General features: G+C 32.3%; 1 protein-coding gene across 3 annotated transcripts in view; it reads left to right on the top strand.

The window, feature by feature from the left end:
- Nucleotides 1-21182, top strand: part of Men-b (NADP-dependent malic enzyme b, mitochondrial) — a 44434-nt gene that overhangs the window by 6935 nt on the left and 16317 nt on the right. For all 3 annotated transcript variants that reach the window (XM_088230308.1, XM_088230307.1, XM_088230306.1), the window contains exons 2-9: nucleotides 1699-1882; nucleotides 7092-7250; nucleotides 13290-13471; nucleotides 14579-14759; nucleotides 15503-15631; nucleotides 18524-18706; nucleotides 19181-19406; nucleotides 20325-20467. In XM_088230308.1, the coding sequence (XP_088086434.1) occupies nucleotides 1699-1882; nucleotides 7092-7250; nucleotides 13290-13471; nucleotides 14579-14759; nucleotides 15503-15631; nucleotides 18524-18706; nucleotides 19181-19406; nucleotides 20325-20467 (1387 nt within the window). The remainder of the gene's footprint in view (nucleotides 1-1698; nucleotides 1883-7091; nucleotides 7251-13289; nucleotides 13472-14578; nucleotides 14760-15502; nucleotides 15632-18523; nucleotides 18707-19180; nucleotides 19407-20324; nucleotides 20468-21182) is intronic.

The raw sequence follows: 21182 nt of genomic DNA, 5'->3' as shown, positions 1-21182 counted from the left end.
TAAAAACATAATCTTTTATTTATTTTAACGCTTTATATACATATACAATATATAAGGATTTAAGGGCGGGCATATTGCCTTAAGGCATTTTTTTCCTAGCTACCCAAACCGTTCAGTTTGAGAAAATCACAAGTACATATACTAAGGAAATATACTGAATCTTATAACTTTATACAAAATGAAAAACAAAAAAAACAATTTACACTATTCTATGAAGAGAGGAGAGGAGATGGGAAGGAAAGAAGAAGGAGAAAGGAACAACTTAAATATTTAGATAGTGACATTTCAATCTTGATTTAAATGTAAATAAAGAAGAGGCATCTCTAACATTAGTGGGTAGATTATTTCACAATCGATTGGCTACCACTGTATTTTTTTTTATTGTAAGAAGAAATATTTGCTTTCATATGATTTACTCAAATATTTAAATTTTAAGAGCTATTTTCAACAGGTTGTAAATAACTCACGATTAGAAAATGGGAATCGAGTTGGGGTAGACTGGGATTCGAACCACAGACCTTTGAGCCGTGAGTAAGAGACACTAGCCACGGGATCACAACCCGATTCTTAATGTAGAAAAAATTGGTCTGGGTGTTGTATTGTATTTTTCATAAATAATAGTTTTCATATTCTCTTTCCCACCTGTTGACAAACCTTTAAAATAGAGACTCAGCAGGTTATTCTTTTGATGACAATTTTTCACTTTACAAGACTGTGTTTATATAAAAAAATTGCATATGCTTTCCTACTAAAAAAGTGCCATTTTGAGCAAATGGCAAAAAACTGTTGGCGAGCTTGATAAAAAATATTTACAAAACCTAAAGGTTTTTCCAAGTTAATCGGCACAAAGAAACAATAATTAAATATCTGTATGTTAGAGGATAAAACACACATAAAAACACTTTTTGCCATTTTGAAGTTACAAATGCAGAAATTATCCCAATAAGCTATTTTATCATCATCATCGTTCCTGCATTGGTGCACCGATCGCAGCGTATCTTGATCATTTTTATTACATGAAGGTAAGATGATCAGTCTTGCGCTTCGGGTACCAGTCCAGGGACTATATTCTAATATTCTTGTGTAAAAACAGCCTTTTAAATAAATATTTCATGTCAACCATGTCGGGAATCAAACCCGAGACCTCTAGCATGGCAGGCTAACACGCTGACCATTACACCACGAGTGTTTCCTGAACATTTCATTTAGAGTGACTCTCAGATATATTTTCTCAGATATCCCTTTTTTATTTTGATCATTTCTAAAGTGACGTAACTCAAAATAATAACAAACTTTTTATTAATCTTGATCGGCTAAACCGACAACTCGAAATAAAACTTTTTATTTTTATAAATTCTATCAACAAAAATGTCTTATCTCTAAATGATACACAAAAGAGTTGAACATTTCGTTTACATAAATGACATAACTTAAAATAATACCGGTTCAAACACTACCAACATACAGTTAGTTGAAGTGAGTCAAAACAACAAAAGTGACACTAGCGCTATTTGTCCGTTGATTACTAAAGCTAAGTTACTACACCTTTAATGATTCCTCAGGAATATTTCCTAATCTAAATGGTGATAACTCGAAAACACCTATTTCTTAATTGTCACTTTAGAAATACATCGATAATAAATATATATTACGGTTACTCCAAAAAACAATTAATAATTAGTTTTTCCTTGAAATCAGAGTCCGTGGCCCGAGTGGAGCGCTTGCGGCCATTGTACCATGGAGTGGCCCAGCCTGCTCCAGCAGACCATGCCTGCCTACCCCCCTCTCCGCCTCTCGGCCTTACCACGAGGTCACTGGAGACATCATCTGCCCCTCCATGGTCATGGGCATCGACCACTTGAGGGATCCTCGACTTAACAAGGTAAGAAAATTTCATTTCATGAGAATTAAAAAAAAGGCATTTAAACAGAGATCCTCTTTATCAGGGCAACAATGAGATAAACCCAAAATTTCAGATTTTGAGATACGCATGTTGATATGCGTTAATAAATTAATGTTTTCAAATAATAAAATATTGAAGTTAGACAGTTAACCTATGTGAAAATATAGTATTCATAATCTACTTCATACAATTTCATTTATTTAGACTCATTGCACACCTCAATGTCCGTTTAAGAACATATTCTGAGATATCTCTCTGTTTCTTTGGGCAAGCAATATAATACAAGAATTGATATATCTCTCTTATTTTTTAAAATAATCAAGTCTTCTATAATAGGTGTAACTTATATTATTATTTTTACAAATCATGAAAAACAAATCTCGTAACTTGATCGTCTGTCAAACGAAAGTAAGGGGATCAGTCTTACGCTTCAGGTCCAGAAACAATGAAATATTGCAGTGTAGTTTGATCGTTAAAATCAATATTTTATGTCCACCCTGCGATAAATCAATTATTATTATTATTTTTTTCCTAGTTTTATTTTTTGTATTTTATTTCAATTTTACCTGTATGTATTATAACGAAATGTGTTTGCCATTGTTGAATGGACTATATAAGTCCATAGGTAAATAAATTTAACCTAGGACTAAACTATGACACGGACTTTTCTCCATTCGATTTCCTTATTCGGAATTTTCAGCTGAGAGTAGCCACCGAGTCAAAATTGTCCAGGGTTCTAGTTCTATTTTACACCCAGAACTGTATTCTTCCTCTGCCGCAGAATATTAATGACTTTGTAATGGGGCCAGGTATAAAAATCAAATACTAAGTATCATCTTTATCTTAAATTATTTTAACAAATTACAACAGGGATGGAGAATACCTTAAATAAGGGAATATGGAAGTCAAGGCATTTACAGGGCTTATGACCTGTCATTGGCTGGTTTATGTGGCCACTTTACACACTGTGTAACATTCACCATTTTGCCTATGTTTGAACATCCATATTTCTTCAATCCTTCCATCTGTTGATTTTAGTGAAGTTAAAGAGCTGAAACCTTTATTGTTGTGAAGAGATTCATCTGACTGAATTATTTCACATACTAGGCAACGCCTGAAAACAATTGTTCAATTTTTAAACTTCTTGGACCAGTTGGTTTCATTACAATATTTGAGTTTGTCCAAATGTTCATAGACAAAAGACTGGATTTCACCCCCTCGGGAATCATTAAGATTAACAAATTACAACAGGGATGGAAAATACCTTAAATAAGGGAATATGGAAGTCAAGGCATTTACAGGGCTTATGACCAGTCATTGGCTGGTTTAAGTGGCCACTTTTTTAATCTTAATGACCCCCGAGGGGGTGAAATCCAGTCTTTTGTCTATGAACATTTGGACAAACTCAAATATTGTAATTAAATTATTTTTACTAGCTAACAGATTCGGAATTTGGTTTCAAATTGGAAAAATCTTTAAATTAATTGATTAATATGTAAGTTATCGGAAAATAAACTTTACGCATCCTGTTCCTAAATTATACGAGATGTATGATTGAACACATTAAGGCAATCCGATTTGCTATGCCACACGCCACACCTCTCATGGGAGTTAATTTTCTATTACTATGTCCCTCAAATAAACTAACACGGTGACAACTGGCAGGAAATCAATTGTCATAGGATATCCCAAAGTATAATGTTATTTTTTTTAATATTTATCTTATTTACTCACTTAATTAGCATGCACAGTTTTATCATTAACTCCTTATCAGTTATATGTATTTTTATTCACATTTCAAACTCTTAACATAACAAATGATTTGCGAAATAAAGTATTTATTTTGACTTGAATCTTCCACAAATAAAATCTTACATGACTTAACATTTTTATACATTGGAATTTTTTTCAGCCTTCTTTAAAATTATTTTGAAATGTTTAAATTCATTGTAACTTTAAGGTGCTATTTAAAATACAGTAAAAATTACTTTATGCATCAATGATTTTATAAAGTATTCGGTTCAGCTCAGTGCTACATAGTTGCATTTATACATCAAAAACTCAATTACAAAATCATGGTTATTTATTGAATCCACTAGCCGTACAAATGGTTATTACTGGATTTCTATAATTGTAACTACAATCATTGCTATTAATAAATCGACGGCCCCTAAGTATACCATCGAAACTGCATTTTGCAAGGTTCACAGGAGAGCAAAAATAAAGCTTGTTAATTTTTTAAGAAGCCATCAGATACTGTAAATTTGCCAAATATGTGTATTAAAATACAGTAGAAGCGACCAAAATGAACGGAGCACTAAGCACAGTAATTTCTAATAAAAATATGTCAATCGAAGCTAAACTGGCAGTGCACAACGGAGTTTTAGTCCCAACACTTATGTATGGAAGTGAAACATAGAACTGGCAGAGGAAGGATGAAAGCCGAGTGAATGCGGTTGAAATGCGGTCTCTTAGACGAATGTGTGGGAAATCAATGTATGACAGGGTTTCGAATGATGAAATCAGGCGAGAGTGTAAATCTGAGACAAGTATAATTGATAAGATTAAGAAAGGGTCTCTGAGATGGTTTGGTCACGTAGAACGAATGGACGACGAGAGAATGGTAAAACAAGTATATATGGCGAAAATGAACGGCAACGTGAGACGAGGACGACCAAGGAAGACGTGGCATGATCAGATAAACCAAAATCTTAAGTCTGGTCATGTCAAAAGCAGACAGAACCGAAGGGCATGTATGACAAGATGTATGAATGTGGAAGAGGCTAGGATTGTATGCCAGGATAGACGTGTGTGGCGGTCCATTCTCTCTGCCTACCCCTACAGTGAAATGGCGTGATGGTAGTAGTAGTAGTAGTAGTAGCATGCTTGGCAATTCTACAGTATCTGACAGCTTCTTAAAAAAAATATCAAGCTTTGTTTTTACTCTCCCGTAAACTTCCCAATATGCGGATAGTATACGTTGGGACCATCAAAATTATAATTATTACAGACTTTGGAATGAGCTACCTCTTCATATAAAAATATCACCTTCCTATAATACGTTTTAAAAAGACCTGAAACATTACTATAATATATCCTAAGATCCTCAAGCTCCCTTCATTTTATTTGTTTTTTAAGTTCCTTTGCTTCCATATCGCCTTTCTGTTCGTATCCTCTTCCTGTCCCCTTCCGAATTCATACCTGATCCAAAATTCATCATCATGTAATGTATTTTTATTAATAAGTTGTGGAAACTCTATCTGCCCACTAAAAACAGCTCTATTTTGAAAATAAATTTGTGTATTAATGCAATTTAATTTTGAAGGACAAACTTTCACAAATTTTTCATTTAACCAGTCTGTGTTTTGGTTGCCTAGAAGGTATTGCTTTTAGCAATAAGCCCACTAAAGTGCATACATTTTTTGTACTTAAAGTTTTATATAAAAATAGTGTTTTTGTTCTAAATTTGTTGCAACGAAGAGCGAAAACATTTTGAGAAGGGAATATGGAAGTCTAGGCATTTACAGGGCTTGTGACCTGTCATTGGCTGGTTTATGTGACCACTTTACACACTGGGTAACATTATCATTCTGTCTATGTTTAAACATCCACATTTCCTCAACTCTTTCATCTATTGACTTTTGTGAAGTAAAAGAGCTGAAACCTTTACCATGTGTGTGAAGTTCATCTGGCTGAATCAATTCACCTACTAGGCAACGCCTGAAAAGCAATTAAATTTTGATCTTATTAATTCCCTATGGAGGAAATTCAACCTGCCTACATTTGGACACACTCAATATTGTCGAGTGGTTTTGATTCAATGGTTTCTCTCAGGTAAAAATCCTAATAAAGAAAACCCAGTGGAGATAAGTGTACCTTTTTGGGTAGTGGTTGGTGCATGTGTCTTCCTCACTAGGTTCTAGGCTTGACTCCTAGGAAGGTCGACATGGAATATTAATTTAAAACATGGTTTTACACTGCAATATTTTATTGTTCCTGGACTGGCACCTGGGCTGGTATTCCAAACGCTCTCGCGGTCGTAGAACAAGCTTTTATCTCGTGTATTTTGTATGTAAATTCACGAGATATAAGTGTTGTCTATGGCCACGAGAGTGGTTCAGAATAGCACCGCAGATGCGTAATACTGATCATATTCCATGTAACTAAAATGATCTAAACACAGTGCAATTGGAGTGCCAATTCAGTACCCTATGCACCACTGGGTGCAGATAGGGAAATGAAGATAATGATGTTCATCACCAAATATTCTCATTCATTTACCATTGCCCCGTGGACCATTTCATGCCAATTTCAACCATCGCAAACGTCGACGAGTCGTTATCGAATTGTTTTTTTTTTTCATTTAGAATCATCAATGATATTTTTATTTATTTGTTTATTTATTTATTAAAGAATTCATACAGTCTTTATATAAATACAAGGTACAAAAGAACAATAAAAAAAAGTAATACCATTTACAGATTTTGCATTAATTTATTATGAATGCAGGAGGAGAGGGGAAAAAATAATTTAATTCCAAAAAAATAATATATATACATGTATAAATATTAAATAAAAAGTACATAAAAGGGAGAAGACATTGTAAAGCTCCAACTATACTTTTCTCCCCTCTCTGCTTCCATGAACATTTGTATTTTTTAGCAAAAATTCACAACCAGCAATAATTAATTAGATGCAGGTAGTAGATGTACATATGAATAAGTCAAAATTAAGAGTTTAGAAATTAAAAGTTAAAATTAAAAATTAAAATTAAAAGTTAAAATTCAAAAAGTTAAAACTAAAAGATAAAATTAAAAGTCAAAATTAAAAGTTAGGCAAGAGATAAATTTAAAATTTCTTGGTTGTTATGCTATGTGTTAATAGCACTTCTTACCCATGTCTCAGACAGAACTGCAGCCTCCATCATCCAGGCGTATTTTATTTTACGATATATATATTTTTTTTTTTTGCACCACAACAGGCCAGGAGGCCTAATTACAGTGGTGAATTACATCACAGAGCACCCAGGCTTGAGAAAAATCACATTTTTAATTTTTTGTGTTCTCACCGGGAATCGAACCCGGAACCTTCCGTGCGTGAGTCAAGCGTCTTGACCACTACACCACGGAGGCCGCGTATGTGCATTGTGTAATATACTGGGATGTTTGATTTCTGTTTTGTTTAACAGGGCCTTGCCTTTACATTGGAAGAGCGCCAGGCTTTGGGAATCCACGGGCTGCAGCCGGCTCGATTCAAGACGCAAGAAGAGCAGTTGGAGATATGCCGGATATCTTTGGAGAGATACCAAGATGATCTGAACAAATACTTGTACCTCGTAGAGCTCCAGGTTAGTTCTATTAAAACAATGTGTGACATCAAAATGACAAACTGAGTAAGGTTGAGTTTTAAGAGGATATGGCGCAGAGAGCGGTTTGATGAATAGGTATTTGAATATAATTTTTCTGTCACTCTTTCACAGATGCCTCCCCGAATAATGTACGAAAAATACAACTGTGTCAGACTGATTATGCCTAACTTAAATCGGTAAAATCGAGGTTCCTGTTTTGCGCACCTCAAAACTGAAACGATTTTTTTTTTAAGAAAGTAGCAGATAGAAATTTTCCGAGTCGGCACGTTTTGCTTTTTTAGAAAATAGCACATTTGAGGAGAAAATATTTAAAAAGTAATTAGTTACAAAAATATAGAAAAATAAAATACACAAAATTTAATTTGTGTATTTTATTTTAAATTTAACTCTAGAGAACAGCAGCTCTGTGTTGAGTTGGGATTCAACATAATGGATAGTGGAAGCATGCATATTATTGAAGAATACTAAAAATAAAAATTATTGCAAAAACATAAATTTTTATAAACATCTGAACCACATGCTAAATAGTATATATACAGAAAAACTCGAATGTATGTATGAACTTTCAGACCTTTTTTATTTAGAAAAAAATGGATTTTGAATGAACAGTGTGAACTATGAACTGATATGAACTATAAAATCTGTTCTACAAATGTATATTTAATGTTATGTTTTTGTACGTTTTATAATATAAATAATATAGGTGTTCATAAATGAAATAAAAACTTAAATAGGTACGTAAGAACTTTCTGAACATTTTGTTAAGTATCTCTGTAAGTCTTCTTTGTTTATTCCCACATGTAAAAATATTTCAAAAAAATGTATATTGTTAAATGTCCTCGGCACGGGTAACCCCAGTGAGGTCACATTATTTTATTATTAATCTTGGTTTATAATGGAAAAAAAAAAGAGCTGAGAGAGAGAGAGATAGGTCATAAGCCCTGTAAATGCCTAGATTTCCCTCCCCCACACAAATATTTTCCCTCTGTTGCAACAAATTGAAACCTAGGATATGTTCATGTACTACTGGTTTTCTCAAATTGAACTGTATGGGTAGATAGAAAGAAATTGCATTAAGGCAATATGCCTACCCTAATTTAAATAAATAATTTAATAAAGTCATTTTCTCGTAATAAATAAATCGTATTCAAAACTATCTGAATATTGTAGACATAAAAAAACACCCATGTTTATTTTAGTCAATGTTGTAATATTTGTAACTATTTCACACTCAGTGTAAAACTGCCTATAATAATTATGTGTCTCTATCCTACACATGTTAGTTGACCTTGTTCATTTAGGTAGTAATGCTTTGGCCTACCATAGTGTCAAGTTGTCTGTTTGTGAGTGTGAGTCACAAGCAATGTGGGAAACATGCCATTGTTCACAATTCCCAGAAGCCAATCAAATGAAAAGTGATACCTACGGTTTTTTATTTTGCTCAATCAAACTTTTTTTAGTTCAACTAATCGTTTTGTAATTTTTTCTTAGATCATTCCTCATTTGAAATTATCAGCTTGTAAATAATGTAAGCATTAACAATTTAAAGTCTGTTCATTATTTTTAAAAAATCCAAATAAATAATCCAGCCACGTGATACTCGACGAAAAATAGCCTATTTCACACATATCATCTTAATCTTAACGGAACGGTAAAATTATAGTGGATCGACATTTATTAGATTCGTTTGTACCTATTTCAATTTGATAATATTTATGTTTTTCGTTTATTTTTTTATAAAACTCCATAGTTAATGACTTAAATAATAATAGAAATATCAATAAAAACGCCTCAAATAATTTATTATGTAAAAAAATTAATAATATTAGCGTTCTTATAATTTACCCAAATATTTCAGTTTTGGTGACCATTTTCAATGAGTTGTAAATAACTCACAACTAGAAAATGGAAATCAAGTTGGGTTCGAAACTTGGACCTCTGATCTGTGAGACCACAACCCGATTCAAATAATATTGTAAAACTTAACAATAGAGATTTCAATTATAATTTTATCAAAATCATTAATTAAATTTAGCGAGTATTCTCAGGTAAAAATCCTGCAAAAGAAAATCGAGTGGACATTACTCGGTCTCATGGTGTACTGGTTACAAAAATGTGTACAAAAAAATATTTTTTTTAAAATTAGCTTTGGTTCACAAACAGTAAAATATATCAATAAATACGATTTTTCAGGGCCATACTGTGAAACTTCAGAAACATTTTTTAAGACTTAAATCCTGATGACTTTTTTATTAAATTATTTATTTTTTTTAAATCGAAACGTAATAGACTAACAAAGCGATACGCACCAGATGCGGACTAGAGATGCGGGAGGGTAGGAGAGGGGTAAGAGTTTGTCGAAGGGATGCTAGTCAGAGACATCAAGGATTGTCTCCATTTTCAAATTGTAATAATGTTTTTTTTTAAATTATATAAATGAGTTTTTGAAAAAAAATATTAGATTACAAATTTTTCATTTATTCTTGGGAAACTTTGCCGTACACTTAAATGTTCTAATTTTTACCATGTGTAAGAAAACATTATTTTTATCCAATTCCCCTACCACTGAACTTCCTCATTAGCTGTCCAGAGTTATTAACATTACATTAAATTAAATTGAAAAATGTAAAATAAATATATAAGCGCATGATTATGAAATTGTATAATGAAATAAAATAAAGTACACAAAATATTCAAATTGAAAAATTCAGGAACGTATCAAATAATAAACAATTAAATTAATAAATAAATGTACAAGTTTAGTTACTTCTATTTATAGACTTTATTTACATTGGCTGCTTTGATTCCATTGCCTGCAACGTTTATACAGTGTACCTACTGGCTTATGGCTTATGTCAGAAGAATTGAGCTCACTTGTCAAGGTCAATACCAGTTATATAATGGTGTAGAAAGTGTCTCCGCTGACATATAATTTCATTTGAGACCCTGACGTTGAAACCAAACAACTGCATTTATGTTACTTTTACAGGAAATATGTCTATTACAAAATATGTTCATTTCTTATCTCACTTTTTATCATGAACTGATAACTATGCATTATTTTTATTTTAATGTTAATTCCAGCACTTAATTTGTAATAAAATTGTTTTGGAACCTTATCTACATAAACTATGCACATACAATCAAAGTATGCATAATATATGGATGTTTTAACTATGATAAAAAAATAGTGTACGTCTCCTGGTGGGCACAGTTCTGTATGTTTTCATGCAAAAAAAAACAATTTTGGAAAGAATTAGAAAATTCTAACACAATAATTGAACCACACATTAACTACTATTGCAGAATATTATTTTGATTAGGGAAATATCACATACTACTTCGTGAAATTCTTCTACACAAATTCCAATGGCCAGGAACAAATAAATATGAATCGTGACGTATTAGGAGCGTGATCAATGGAATGACTGTTTTTGCGGGAATTCAAAATTACAAATTTAAAAATATTTTTATGCTACTAATAATGAGCAAAAAATTGTTTTTACTGGACGGTATTTCATAGATCATTATTCAATAAAGGTTTTATCACTTAAGAAAAATCATGCAAAAATTAAGGGTGTTCAAACAAAGATGGAACGGTGAATGTTACACAGTATGTAAAGTGACCACTTAAACCAGCCATTGACAGGTCATAAGCCCTGTAGATGCCTAGACTTCTATATTACCTTCTCTAAAATGTTCTTCATCGCTGTTGTAATATGTTAATATTATGTTCACCATATTGAAATATATGGATCACTTTACATACTGTGTAACATTCACCGTTCCATCTTTGTTTGAACACCCTTAATTTTTCCATGATTTTTCTGAAGTGATAAAACCTTTATTGATGCAGGTGAGAAATAAAAGTACTAAAAAAATTAGCCTCGTGGTGTAATAGTCAGCACGTTTGCCCACCATGCAAGAGGTCTCGGGTTCGATTCCCGACATGGTTGATATGAAATATTTATTAAAAAGGGTGTTTTTACACTAGAATATTTCATTGTCCCTGGTCTGGTACCTGAAGCGTAAGACTGATCATCTTACCGTCACGTAACAAAAAATTATCAAGACACGCTGCGATTGGTGTACCAATGCAATGCCCTATGCACCATAGGTGTGGAAAGGGAGTGATGATGAAAAAAATTGGCAAAATGGTGAACGGAAATACCTATGTTGAAATTAGTATCGAAGCAGTGCATTTTATACCACTGGGTTTGTTTAGAGAAGTGATGTTTTTTTTTCTGGTTTGTTAGAATGTAGCTATGTTAATTTAATTTGTTTACTCAGCTACATAATAATATTAACACAACTTCGGATACGGACTTTGATTATAAAAGTAGTTTTGTCATAAAACAGCAAAAACAGGTTATTTTTATTCATATCTCTTTGCTGTGTATCTGGGAAATCCAGTATTGTCTACAAACATTTAGGCATATTAAAAATATTGTTGATACTTAGAATACTATTTTTTTATAAAATTTTTAGGAAGTGTATGTTTTAAAAACTAATAAAACGAGAACTATCAATAAATCGACAACAAACTTGGCTTAAATACAAGCTAAATTTCTATTTAAACACTCAAATATTTTCATGATTTCTTCTATGGTAATATGCTTCTGTTAAATTTTGATTGGTTTTTTGTAAACCTCATATTATTTTTTTTATTTTATATAATGTAAAGTTACATGTTAACAAAAAGAAATACATAATAAAAGCAAAAGTACAGAAACAAAAAACGAAACGAAATACCACACCAAAAAAGAAGCAACCTCTTGGGCTTGCTGTGGGATTACAATATTAATAATTTAAGTACAAAATACACATATATTTAAAAAAATAAATGACGGTATATAAAACATTTTTTTATAAATATGTGCACATACATATGCATGCAGATGCGCATGCGTCTATAACACACATATACTCGCACACTCACTCACACACACATACACATTCACCCACAAGATGGTGAAGAAAATAATAAAATAAGGTTTTCAAGTTGCAAAAAAAAAAAATCCTTAATTTTAAAATAAAAAACTTAAATATGATTTAAATGTTAAAAAGCAACATTTAATAAAGGAGGTTGATAAACAAATATTTTTACCTTTTGTTTGAATTTTGTAAAGACATTGATAATTTTTATATCGTCAGGCAAATTGTTAAAGAAATTTATTCCTTGATATCCACAACTTTTTACGAAATGTTTAGTATTAAATTTTTGCATATTGATATGATATTGGCGTCTACTTGAATAACTTAGTGTATACATTTTTTAAAAATTCTCTTTATAGATTTGTAAAATTGTTTTTTTTATATGTTTTGTCAATTGATGGAACATTAAGAATTTGAAATAGTTCTTTTGTTGGGAATGTTGATGGTTTTTTAAAATCACTTTAATTATTAATCTTTATACTATTTTTACTGAGTTTATAATACTTGTGTAGGAACCTCCCCAGCCAATAATACCATATTGTAGTAAATATTGTACAATGGAATAATGCACGGTTTTCAATTGTTCAATTTTAGGGATATTTCTAAGTCTTATTAAAATATATATACTCTTTCTTATTCGCTTATTCAATGTATTAATTTCTGTTTTCCATTTTAAATTTGGGTCCATAACTAGTCCTAAATATTCAATTTAATTTTTTGGATTATCTTTCGAACACATTTGTTGACAATTTTTTATTTCGTTACATTTGGAATCGTGTATAATTATTTTTATTTGTGGATCAATGTTGAATTTGTTTATAGTGAATAAAAGAAAAAAAAAGAAAAAAATTATCAAACCAGTATTTTAGATTGTTCATGTCTTCATTAGCCAGACTATTAACAGCTTTCCAGTCTGCACCCTCTATTGTTATAACTGTATCATCAGCGTAGGAAATAATTTTTCCATTTAGTTGCTATGTAAAAATATCATTAACATATATTATAAATCGCAATGGCCCCAAAACTGTACCTTGTGGAATACCAAAATAGCTCAACTTACTATTTTTAAAATGATGTTTTCAGGATAGAAATGAGCGGCTTTTCTTCCGATTGATATCCGAAAATATTGAGAAGATGCTGCCTATCGTCTACACTCCGACTGTTGGCTTAGCGTGTCAGAAATTTGGCCTTATCTACCGAAGACCAAGGGGTCTTTTTATAACAATTAATGATAAGGGCCATGTCTACAATGTACTTAAAAATTGGTAAGGCTTTATAGATAAGTTACCAATACGAAAACTTTGACAAACAATATTATTTGTTTTTTCTGTAGTTTTTTAAAATTTTATTTTTATGTATACATACTAATCATTGGCGGTTTCTTAGTATCTGTACATGTGCAGCTCTCTGCCAAGTAAAAATATGTTTAAATATATAGTTGATAGTCTTCTTCTTCTTCTTATTATTAGCCCTTTTCTCTCCACTGCTGGATATATAACTCTTCCAAATTTTCCCATGTTTTTCTGTCCTGGGCACTGTTTCCATCCATGTCTCACGAGTTCAACGATGTCGTCAATCCATCTCCTCTGTGGCCTCCCTACTTTCCTTTTATTTTCATAGGGTCAACAATTGAATATTCTGGAGTTCTTACCGTCTTAGTCTTAGCGTCCTATCTCCTCATCCCTTTTTCGGTCTCTTAAGGAGACGTCTAACATTTGTCTCTCCATAGACCGCTGAGTGCACTTAATTTTGTGGACACTTCTGGCAGTGAGTGACATGGTTTCAAGACCGTATGTTGTCACCGGCAGAACACGAGAGTTGTAAACTTTGGCCTTCAGATTGTTTGCGATTTCTTTATTTCTAAAAATGTGTTTCAGCTTTCTAAAAGCAGCCCAATTCAACCCCATTCGTCGAGGCAGTTCCACAGTTTTATTTAATTTTCCCAATTTTAAGAATAATTTTATTTCCAGTACAAATGTTACTAACTGTTGGACTCAAAATCTTGGTTTTGTCTTTATTCATTTCCAGACCAATCTTTCTATAGGCTTCGTATAATTCTACCTTAGTTTCCAGTTCATTTACCTCTTCCTTTCTTTTAACTATATCGTCTGCGAAACGGAGGTGATTTAGATACTTACCATCTATGATTGTAAAAGTATGTAATACAAAGGAACAGATTCATTGAAAATTTTTGCCAATTCAATGACCGTTCTCACGGGAATAAAAAATATTTTTTATGCTACTTATAAATAGTAAAAAAATATTTGTTTTACTCGACAGTTCGTAGATCCTTATTAATTTAACATTGTAAAAAAAGAAAACGTATTTCACTATTATGATAATTTTGTAAATATTTTCTTTTTTCATTTTAGGCCTGAACCTGACGTGCGAGCCATTGTAGTGACAGATGGAGAACGCATATTGGGTTTGGGAGACTTGGGCGCCTGCGGGATGGGTATTCCTGTTGGAAAACTCTCTCTGTACACCGCCCTGGCAGGTATCAAGCCACACCAGTGTCTGCCCATCACTCTAGACGTCGGCACCAATAATGAGGTAAGTTAAGTTAATTAGAACTATATTTTTGATGTTTGAAGCACTTACTCTGTGGAACGTTATTATTTAATATATTAAAATAAAATCACTTTGTTTTTATGTACCACTTATATTTTTATAATTTGACAACCAACTAGTTTCGGCATTACTATGCCTTCTTCAGGGTTAATTACAAACTAACATAACATATATAAAATTTTCACAGTGAGGGTAGAGTGGGCATGGAAGCATATGGAAGTAGAGAGGAGAGGGGGTTTGTGTGTGGATTTAGGGAGAGGGAACATATTTAAAATAGGACTTTTACTAAGATTTTTTTATTATTAAAAATATTTAAATTTTTATTTACAGCCTTTCTAATCTCCAATATTTGAAAATATCAAGTGAATATCCTTTTTTGTTTGTATCTAAAATTTCCGGAAGAAGGCATTGTATTGCTGAAACTAGTTGGTTGTCAAATTATAAAAATATAAGTGGTACATAAAAACAAAGTGATTTAATGATAATAAAGTGATAATGCGATTTTATTTTAATATGTTAAATTAGAACTATCATGATTATAGCCTTATCCAAATAAGGCACTGGATTGGTAATAGGGTCGTAGGTAATCAAATGGCAGACAAATGATAAGTCTAAAGGTGCAGGTACCAGTCCAGGGACAGTGAAACATTACATTAGTTACCATGCAAATCTTTCTCTGATGTCTTGTAATAATTGCAATTTTGTTTTGTTTATTTCGTTTTCAGAATCTATTAGAAGATCCTCTTTATATTGGGTTAAGACAGAAAAGGACTACCGGGGAAGAATATGATGAATTTGTCGATGAATTTATGAGAGGCGTTGTCAAACGCTATGGACAAAATACATTGATTCAGGTAAACTACGCAATTTTTAATTCTGTTTTCATTCCATCACTTTTCGCTCAAATATATTTTTTTTTATCTAGTCTTCAAATGATCCTAATGATACTTCATTTTTTGCATTCATTACGATTTTTTTTTAATTCTTAAATATATTGAGAACATTTAATAAATTATGTTTTTGTGAAATAGAGGTAAATGTCGTTTTACGCTCGAGTTCCGTTCCGAGAGACACGCGTAAAAAAAATCAGCGTAAAACGAACACAAGTATAATGGAAGATATAAGGTTAGGTTCCATGTCAAAATTCTAAGAACAATCTAACATGTTTATTTAATACACATCCTATATATATTCCAAATAAATTATAAATGTATTTAATAAATACAGTTTAAATTCGTTTACAAAATAAATCATAATCTTTTGAAATAAATAAATATTTTTTTATAATAAATACTAACTCACCAGTTTGTCGGTACTAAATTAAATTCTCTCACTTTTTTATAAAAATCATCCAAGTTCATTTGCTTTGATTGTTGCTTAATTCTTGCAGAATCATAGCATAAACTACACATATTTGAATATTCTTTTAATTTTAATAATAATAAAGTAAAAAATATAATCATACCATTTTATTTTTCTTAAAAACAAAACGAAAACTAACTCAGAAAAAAAATCACATACACAACAGGCTGCTTGCGTACACGGTAATAGAATAAAACAATGTGTAAAAGTGTGTCTGCTATTAGAATCGCGGCGCCTACTGTGGTCTGGTGTTGGCCAAACTGGGGAATCCCACGCCGGCTCCAACCGGCGTAATTGTAAATCGGCGTAAATCGAACCGGCGCAAAACGACGTTTACCTGTATTTAAAATATGAGTATCACACGTATTTTGAGCTGTTATTTTAGTAGCAGTGACAGTTCTTTTAGACAAATTTTTCAGTTTTTAACCTTTCCGAGACTAAGCACGAAAAAGTTACGGAGGGGGGTACTAGGAATATCCCAGCTAAAATGCCATAAATACGACTTTGAAAAAAACGATCATTTATGTTATTTGATTTTCACAGTAGTGCTTATAAAACTTTTTCTTAATATTTTGAGTTTTTTGTGAAATTCATACATTTTTTCATAAAATACTGTTTGCAAAAGGATGCTATATGACAGCGCTCCTCTCGCTACTACGTGTTGAATAACACTGATCTAAAGTTACGCAATCCATTAGGGGAGAGGTACTGTGGTTATTGCTGGAAATAAGCGACCAAATTGCAAGAAGCACAACTGGGAACTGACCAACATTTCAAAGATTATTAAATTGTAGGAGTGAATGAGTTGCAATGTTTGCTGTTTGCTGTTTGCAAAGGGAAAAAGCAAAGACAAATGCGAATTATTATTGAAAGAATTCTGCAGATTTTAAATAAAAATATTATTGATACATTCTTAACATAATGGTGTAGGATTATGTAAAAAATTAAATCAATTTGATGATTTAAAAAAAAGTTATATATAAAGGACCCTAGATACCCCCTTAGGCCCGTAAGGGTTAAATGAGCTTTAACTATTACTTTATCAAATAATCCACGTTAATTTAAATTTAGTAACGACAATTGTTTTATTTTTTATTTATCTTTGCTGTCAAGATATGGCAGTAATCAGCAATAAAAGATTATTTATATTATGATCTTTTAATTTTTATATATTACCCTTACATTTTCCTTTGACATAATTCACGAAGCAACTGCACCTGATTGACTTTAATTGATTATTTAAGTAATATTGGCAGTTGTAAATACTAAGATAATAAATATTACATATGGGCAGTATTAAGATTGAGGAATAAATACGTTTATTTTTTTAATATACACAAATTCCGTGTATTTTGTTAATCAAACGACATATGACAAAAAACAACTTTTGAATACATATCCAAAATGAAAAAGTCGTGTAATGATTGGCTGCTTGAGGAATTTTGATTTTGAATGGTTGTAGGTTTGACCTTACTCATCTAGTAACAATAAAATAGTTTAATAGGAAATCTTTATCTATTCACCTCTTGCATTAAATGAATTAAGTTGTAATATAGTGACCTTTTTTTTAACAATAAAATAAAGCTCCTAAAATTACAGTCTCTGAAGTATTTCAGTAAAAAAACATTTTTTTTACGCAAAAAACTTTTCTATTCATCATCAATAATGAAAAGAATGTCCCAAATATTTTGGTTAATTATATAGACGCGTTATTGAAAAAAAGAATCATTAAAATGATAACGGGCAATCACTTTCAGGTAAGCAATCATACCCTAATGTAAATTAAAACTCACGGATCAAAGGTCCGTGGTTCGAATCCCACTCTACCCTAACTTGATTCCCATTTTCTAATAGTGAGTTATTTACAACTCGTTGAAAATGGCCCTCAAAATGAAATATTTGGGTAAATCATAATAAAAAAAATTAAAAAACAAATATTAAAAAAAAAAAAAAATTTAATGTTTTTGTTGAATACATATAAAAATATGTAGAAATTAACCCTGAAATCGTAAAGAAAATAAATAGGTTTTTTTTTCTGTAAAAATGTCCTCATAAGTTATCTCTTTATTCCAGTTATGTATTTTCTACTATTCCACCTTTTTTAAATATCTGAGTTGCATTATTATTTACCTTACAAGGTTTATATTTACTTCAATTGGATACGTTTTAGTTTTAATTTTTAATGTATGAGGATTGAGCGGGATGTTTCAGCTGTGGCTTATTTCAGGAACTTGTCCGCATTTGCCATAATGACTAGGAAACCACCGGAAATTAAATCAGCAGGCCTTCTGATCTATTTGAAAATTGTTTGACACTCTTCCATTTACTGTTTTATCTAATACTATGCTTGCATGGTGATGTTTTAACTTTGCGTTTTCTTCCAGTTTGAAGACTTTGCTCAGCACAATGCTTTCCGTCTTCTGGATAAGTTCCGACACAAGTACTGCACCTTCAACGACGACATCCAGGGCACTGCTGCCGTCGTTGTGGCCGGGCTCATGGCTAGTGTTAGAATCACCAAGAGAAAGATCAGCGAGAACATCTATCTTTTCCTCGGAGCAGGAGGGGTAAATCTTTTCATACTGTTTTTTATGTGTGTATTTCTGTTCTGTAGACGCAAAAACTACACAAACATAGAAATGGCATTGACTCCGTAGTCATGTTTATTTACTTATTGGCTTGGTTGATGTACCATCATTACTGGAACAAGCGGCATTGAATGTACCAAACCGCCGGTTGCGAAATAATGATGTGCTGTTCTTCGATCAGAACAGCAGAAGCTACGGCTTGCGTGCACCAATGTCTCAATCGTGTTGTATTGTCAGCTCAAGACAGGAACTGGACTTTTTAGGTGTAGATTTTTAAAAATTCACTAAAATAGATCTTAAAACAAATCTTGTCTCGAGGTAGTTAATATTTTTGTCTTTTTGTCCTAGCTTTAATTTTCTTTCATTGTATTTTATTTAATCTTAACTGTATATAAAAACAATGTGAGTGAGTCCATAAATAATAAACGAAGACTCGTGTATCGTTCTCCGTAGGCTGCCACTGGGATCGCCAACCTTACCTGTGCGGCCATGCAACATGAAGGTCTGTCGGAACAGCAGGCGAGGGACAGAATCTACATGGCCGATGTCAATGGACTCCTGTGTCCTTCACGGCCCGGTGGTCTACCGGGGGGTCCAGCCAATACATTCTCTAAAGACCAGGCTCCCGAAGTGGACCTTAATACCCTCGTGCAGAGAATCAAACCCAGCTGTCTTATTGGTAACATATTCAACTTATTTTTACCACACAGCTGGTAGTCTGTATTGATCAATTAAGTAACACTGAACTTCCTCATACAGAAAATGACCAGTTACGAGCCATGTAAATGCCTATACTAAGAGGTTCTCAATATTTGTCGATGCATATTGATGAAATGCCTTCAGAATTTAATACAGTACTTGTTTGCGATGATTTGGTCAATTTAATAATACTAAATATTGGAATATAATATATTTATTTTTTAATTCAAATATCATCATCATCATCCTCATTCCCTTTCTGCACCTAATGGTGCATAGGGCACTGCATTGGTGCACCAATCGCAGCGTATCTTGATAATTTTTATTACATGAAGGTAAGGTGATCAGTCTTGCGCTTTAGGTACCAGACCAGGGACTATGAAATATTCTTGTGTAAAAACAGCCTTTCAAATAAATATTTCTTGTCAACCATGTCGGGAATCAAACCCGAGACCTCTTGCGCGGTAGGCAAACACGCTGACCATTACACCACGAGGCCGAAAAATTAAAATATACAAAAATAAAACACTATCATCATATCCGTACCTAATGATGCATAGGGTACTGCATTGGTGCACCAAATGCAGCGTCTTACCCCTTGGGTGCCAGTCCAGGGAGACAGCGTAATATTGCAGTGTAAAACCACCTTATGTCGACCCTCCCAGATATCGAAGCTAAGACCTCAATGCGCCAACCGCTACATTACTTAGGACTTTTCTCCATTTGATTTCCTTTTTCAGGATTTTTACCTTAGATTAGCGATCGAGATAAAAACTCTTTTCCAGGATTCTGGCTCTATTTATCACAAAGAACTGTATTCTGCATCCGCCTGGACACATACGAAAACAAAAAATACTTAAAAATATTGTTGACATATGTATATATATTTTTTTTACAGGAGCTTCAGCCGCTAGTGGTGCATTTACCCCTGAAGTATTGAAAAACATGGCCCAAATTAATGACAGACCCATCATATTCGCCCTTTCCAATCCAACAGACAAAGCAGAGTGCACTGCCGAAGCAGCTTATGAACATACAGAGGTAACATAACATCGGTGATACTGCATTACCGCGTAACTATCAATTGAATTTTTTGACAGGGTTAAAAAGTGTTCTGTTAATATATTACGATTTTTGTCAACTAAAAATACCGCTAGAGTATCAGAAGAATAACATTTTTTTTTATTAAAAGTATCAATAAACAAAAACAAACAGCTCCTTAGTGCCTATAATGAATTTATTTCAGTAAAACATTTTCATTAAAAAAAACATGTTGTGCGGTACTTTATTTATTTATTTTTTTAAACGCCTTGTAGGCTTTTACATGTTTTACATATATTTATATTTAAAGAACAGACATATATTTTACACAAAAGTAGCAAAAAATTGAAAATGAAGTAATTAGAAAAAGAAAATAAAAATATATAAAAACTAATCTTACATATAGTACATACATACGTATTATATTCCAGTAGAGAGAACAGAAGTAATTTTTTTCCCATCGGTTATATTAAAAGAATCTTAAAATTAGAAGAATTTAGAAACATAATAATCACAATACAGAATATAGTTAATAAAGATTACAATAAATAACAATAGTATTATTAAGCTAATTAACTTGCGAAGTGCCCGGCCGGATTACTTCAAGTGTATTAAACTCTTCTATATAAATGGTATTCGTGCAGCTAACTACAGTGCAATTCGTTTGCAAACACATGAATTCTCCTTATAGGTGTGTGTGTAGTGTGCACTGTAG

Source organism: Micrasema longulum, unplaced genomic scaffold (genome assembly GCF_059751315.1).
Source record: "Micrasema longulum isolate JH-2025_06_02 unplaced genomic scaffold, ASM5975131v1 h1tg000746l, whole genome shotgun sequence".
NCBI lineage: Eukaryota > Metazoa > Arthropoda > Insecta > Trichoptera > Brachycentridae > Micrasema > Micrasema longulum.
Note: the sequence above shows the minus strand (reverse complement) of the source record. Positions and strands in the feature narration are given on the sequence as shown.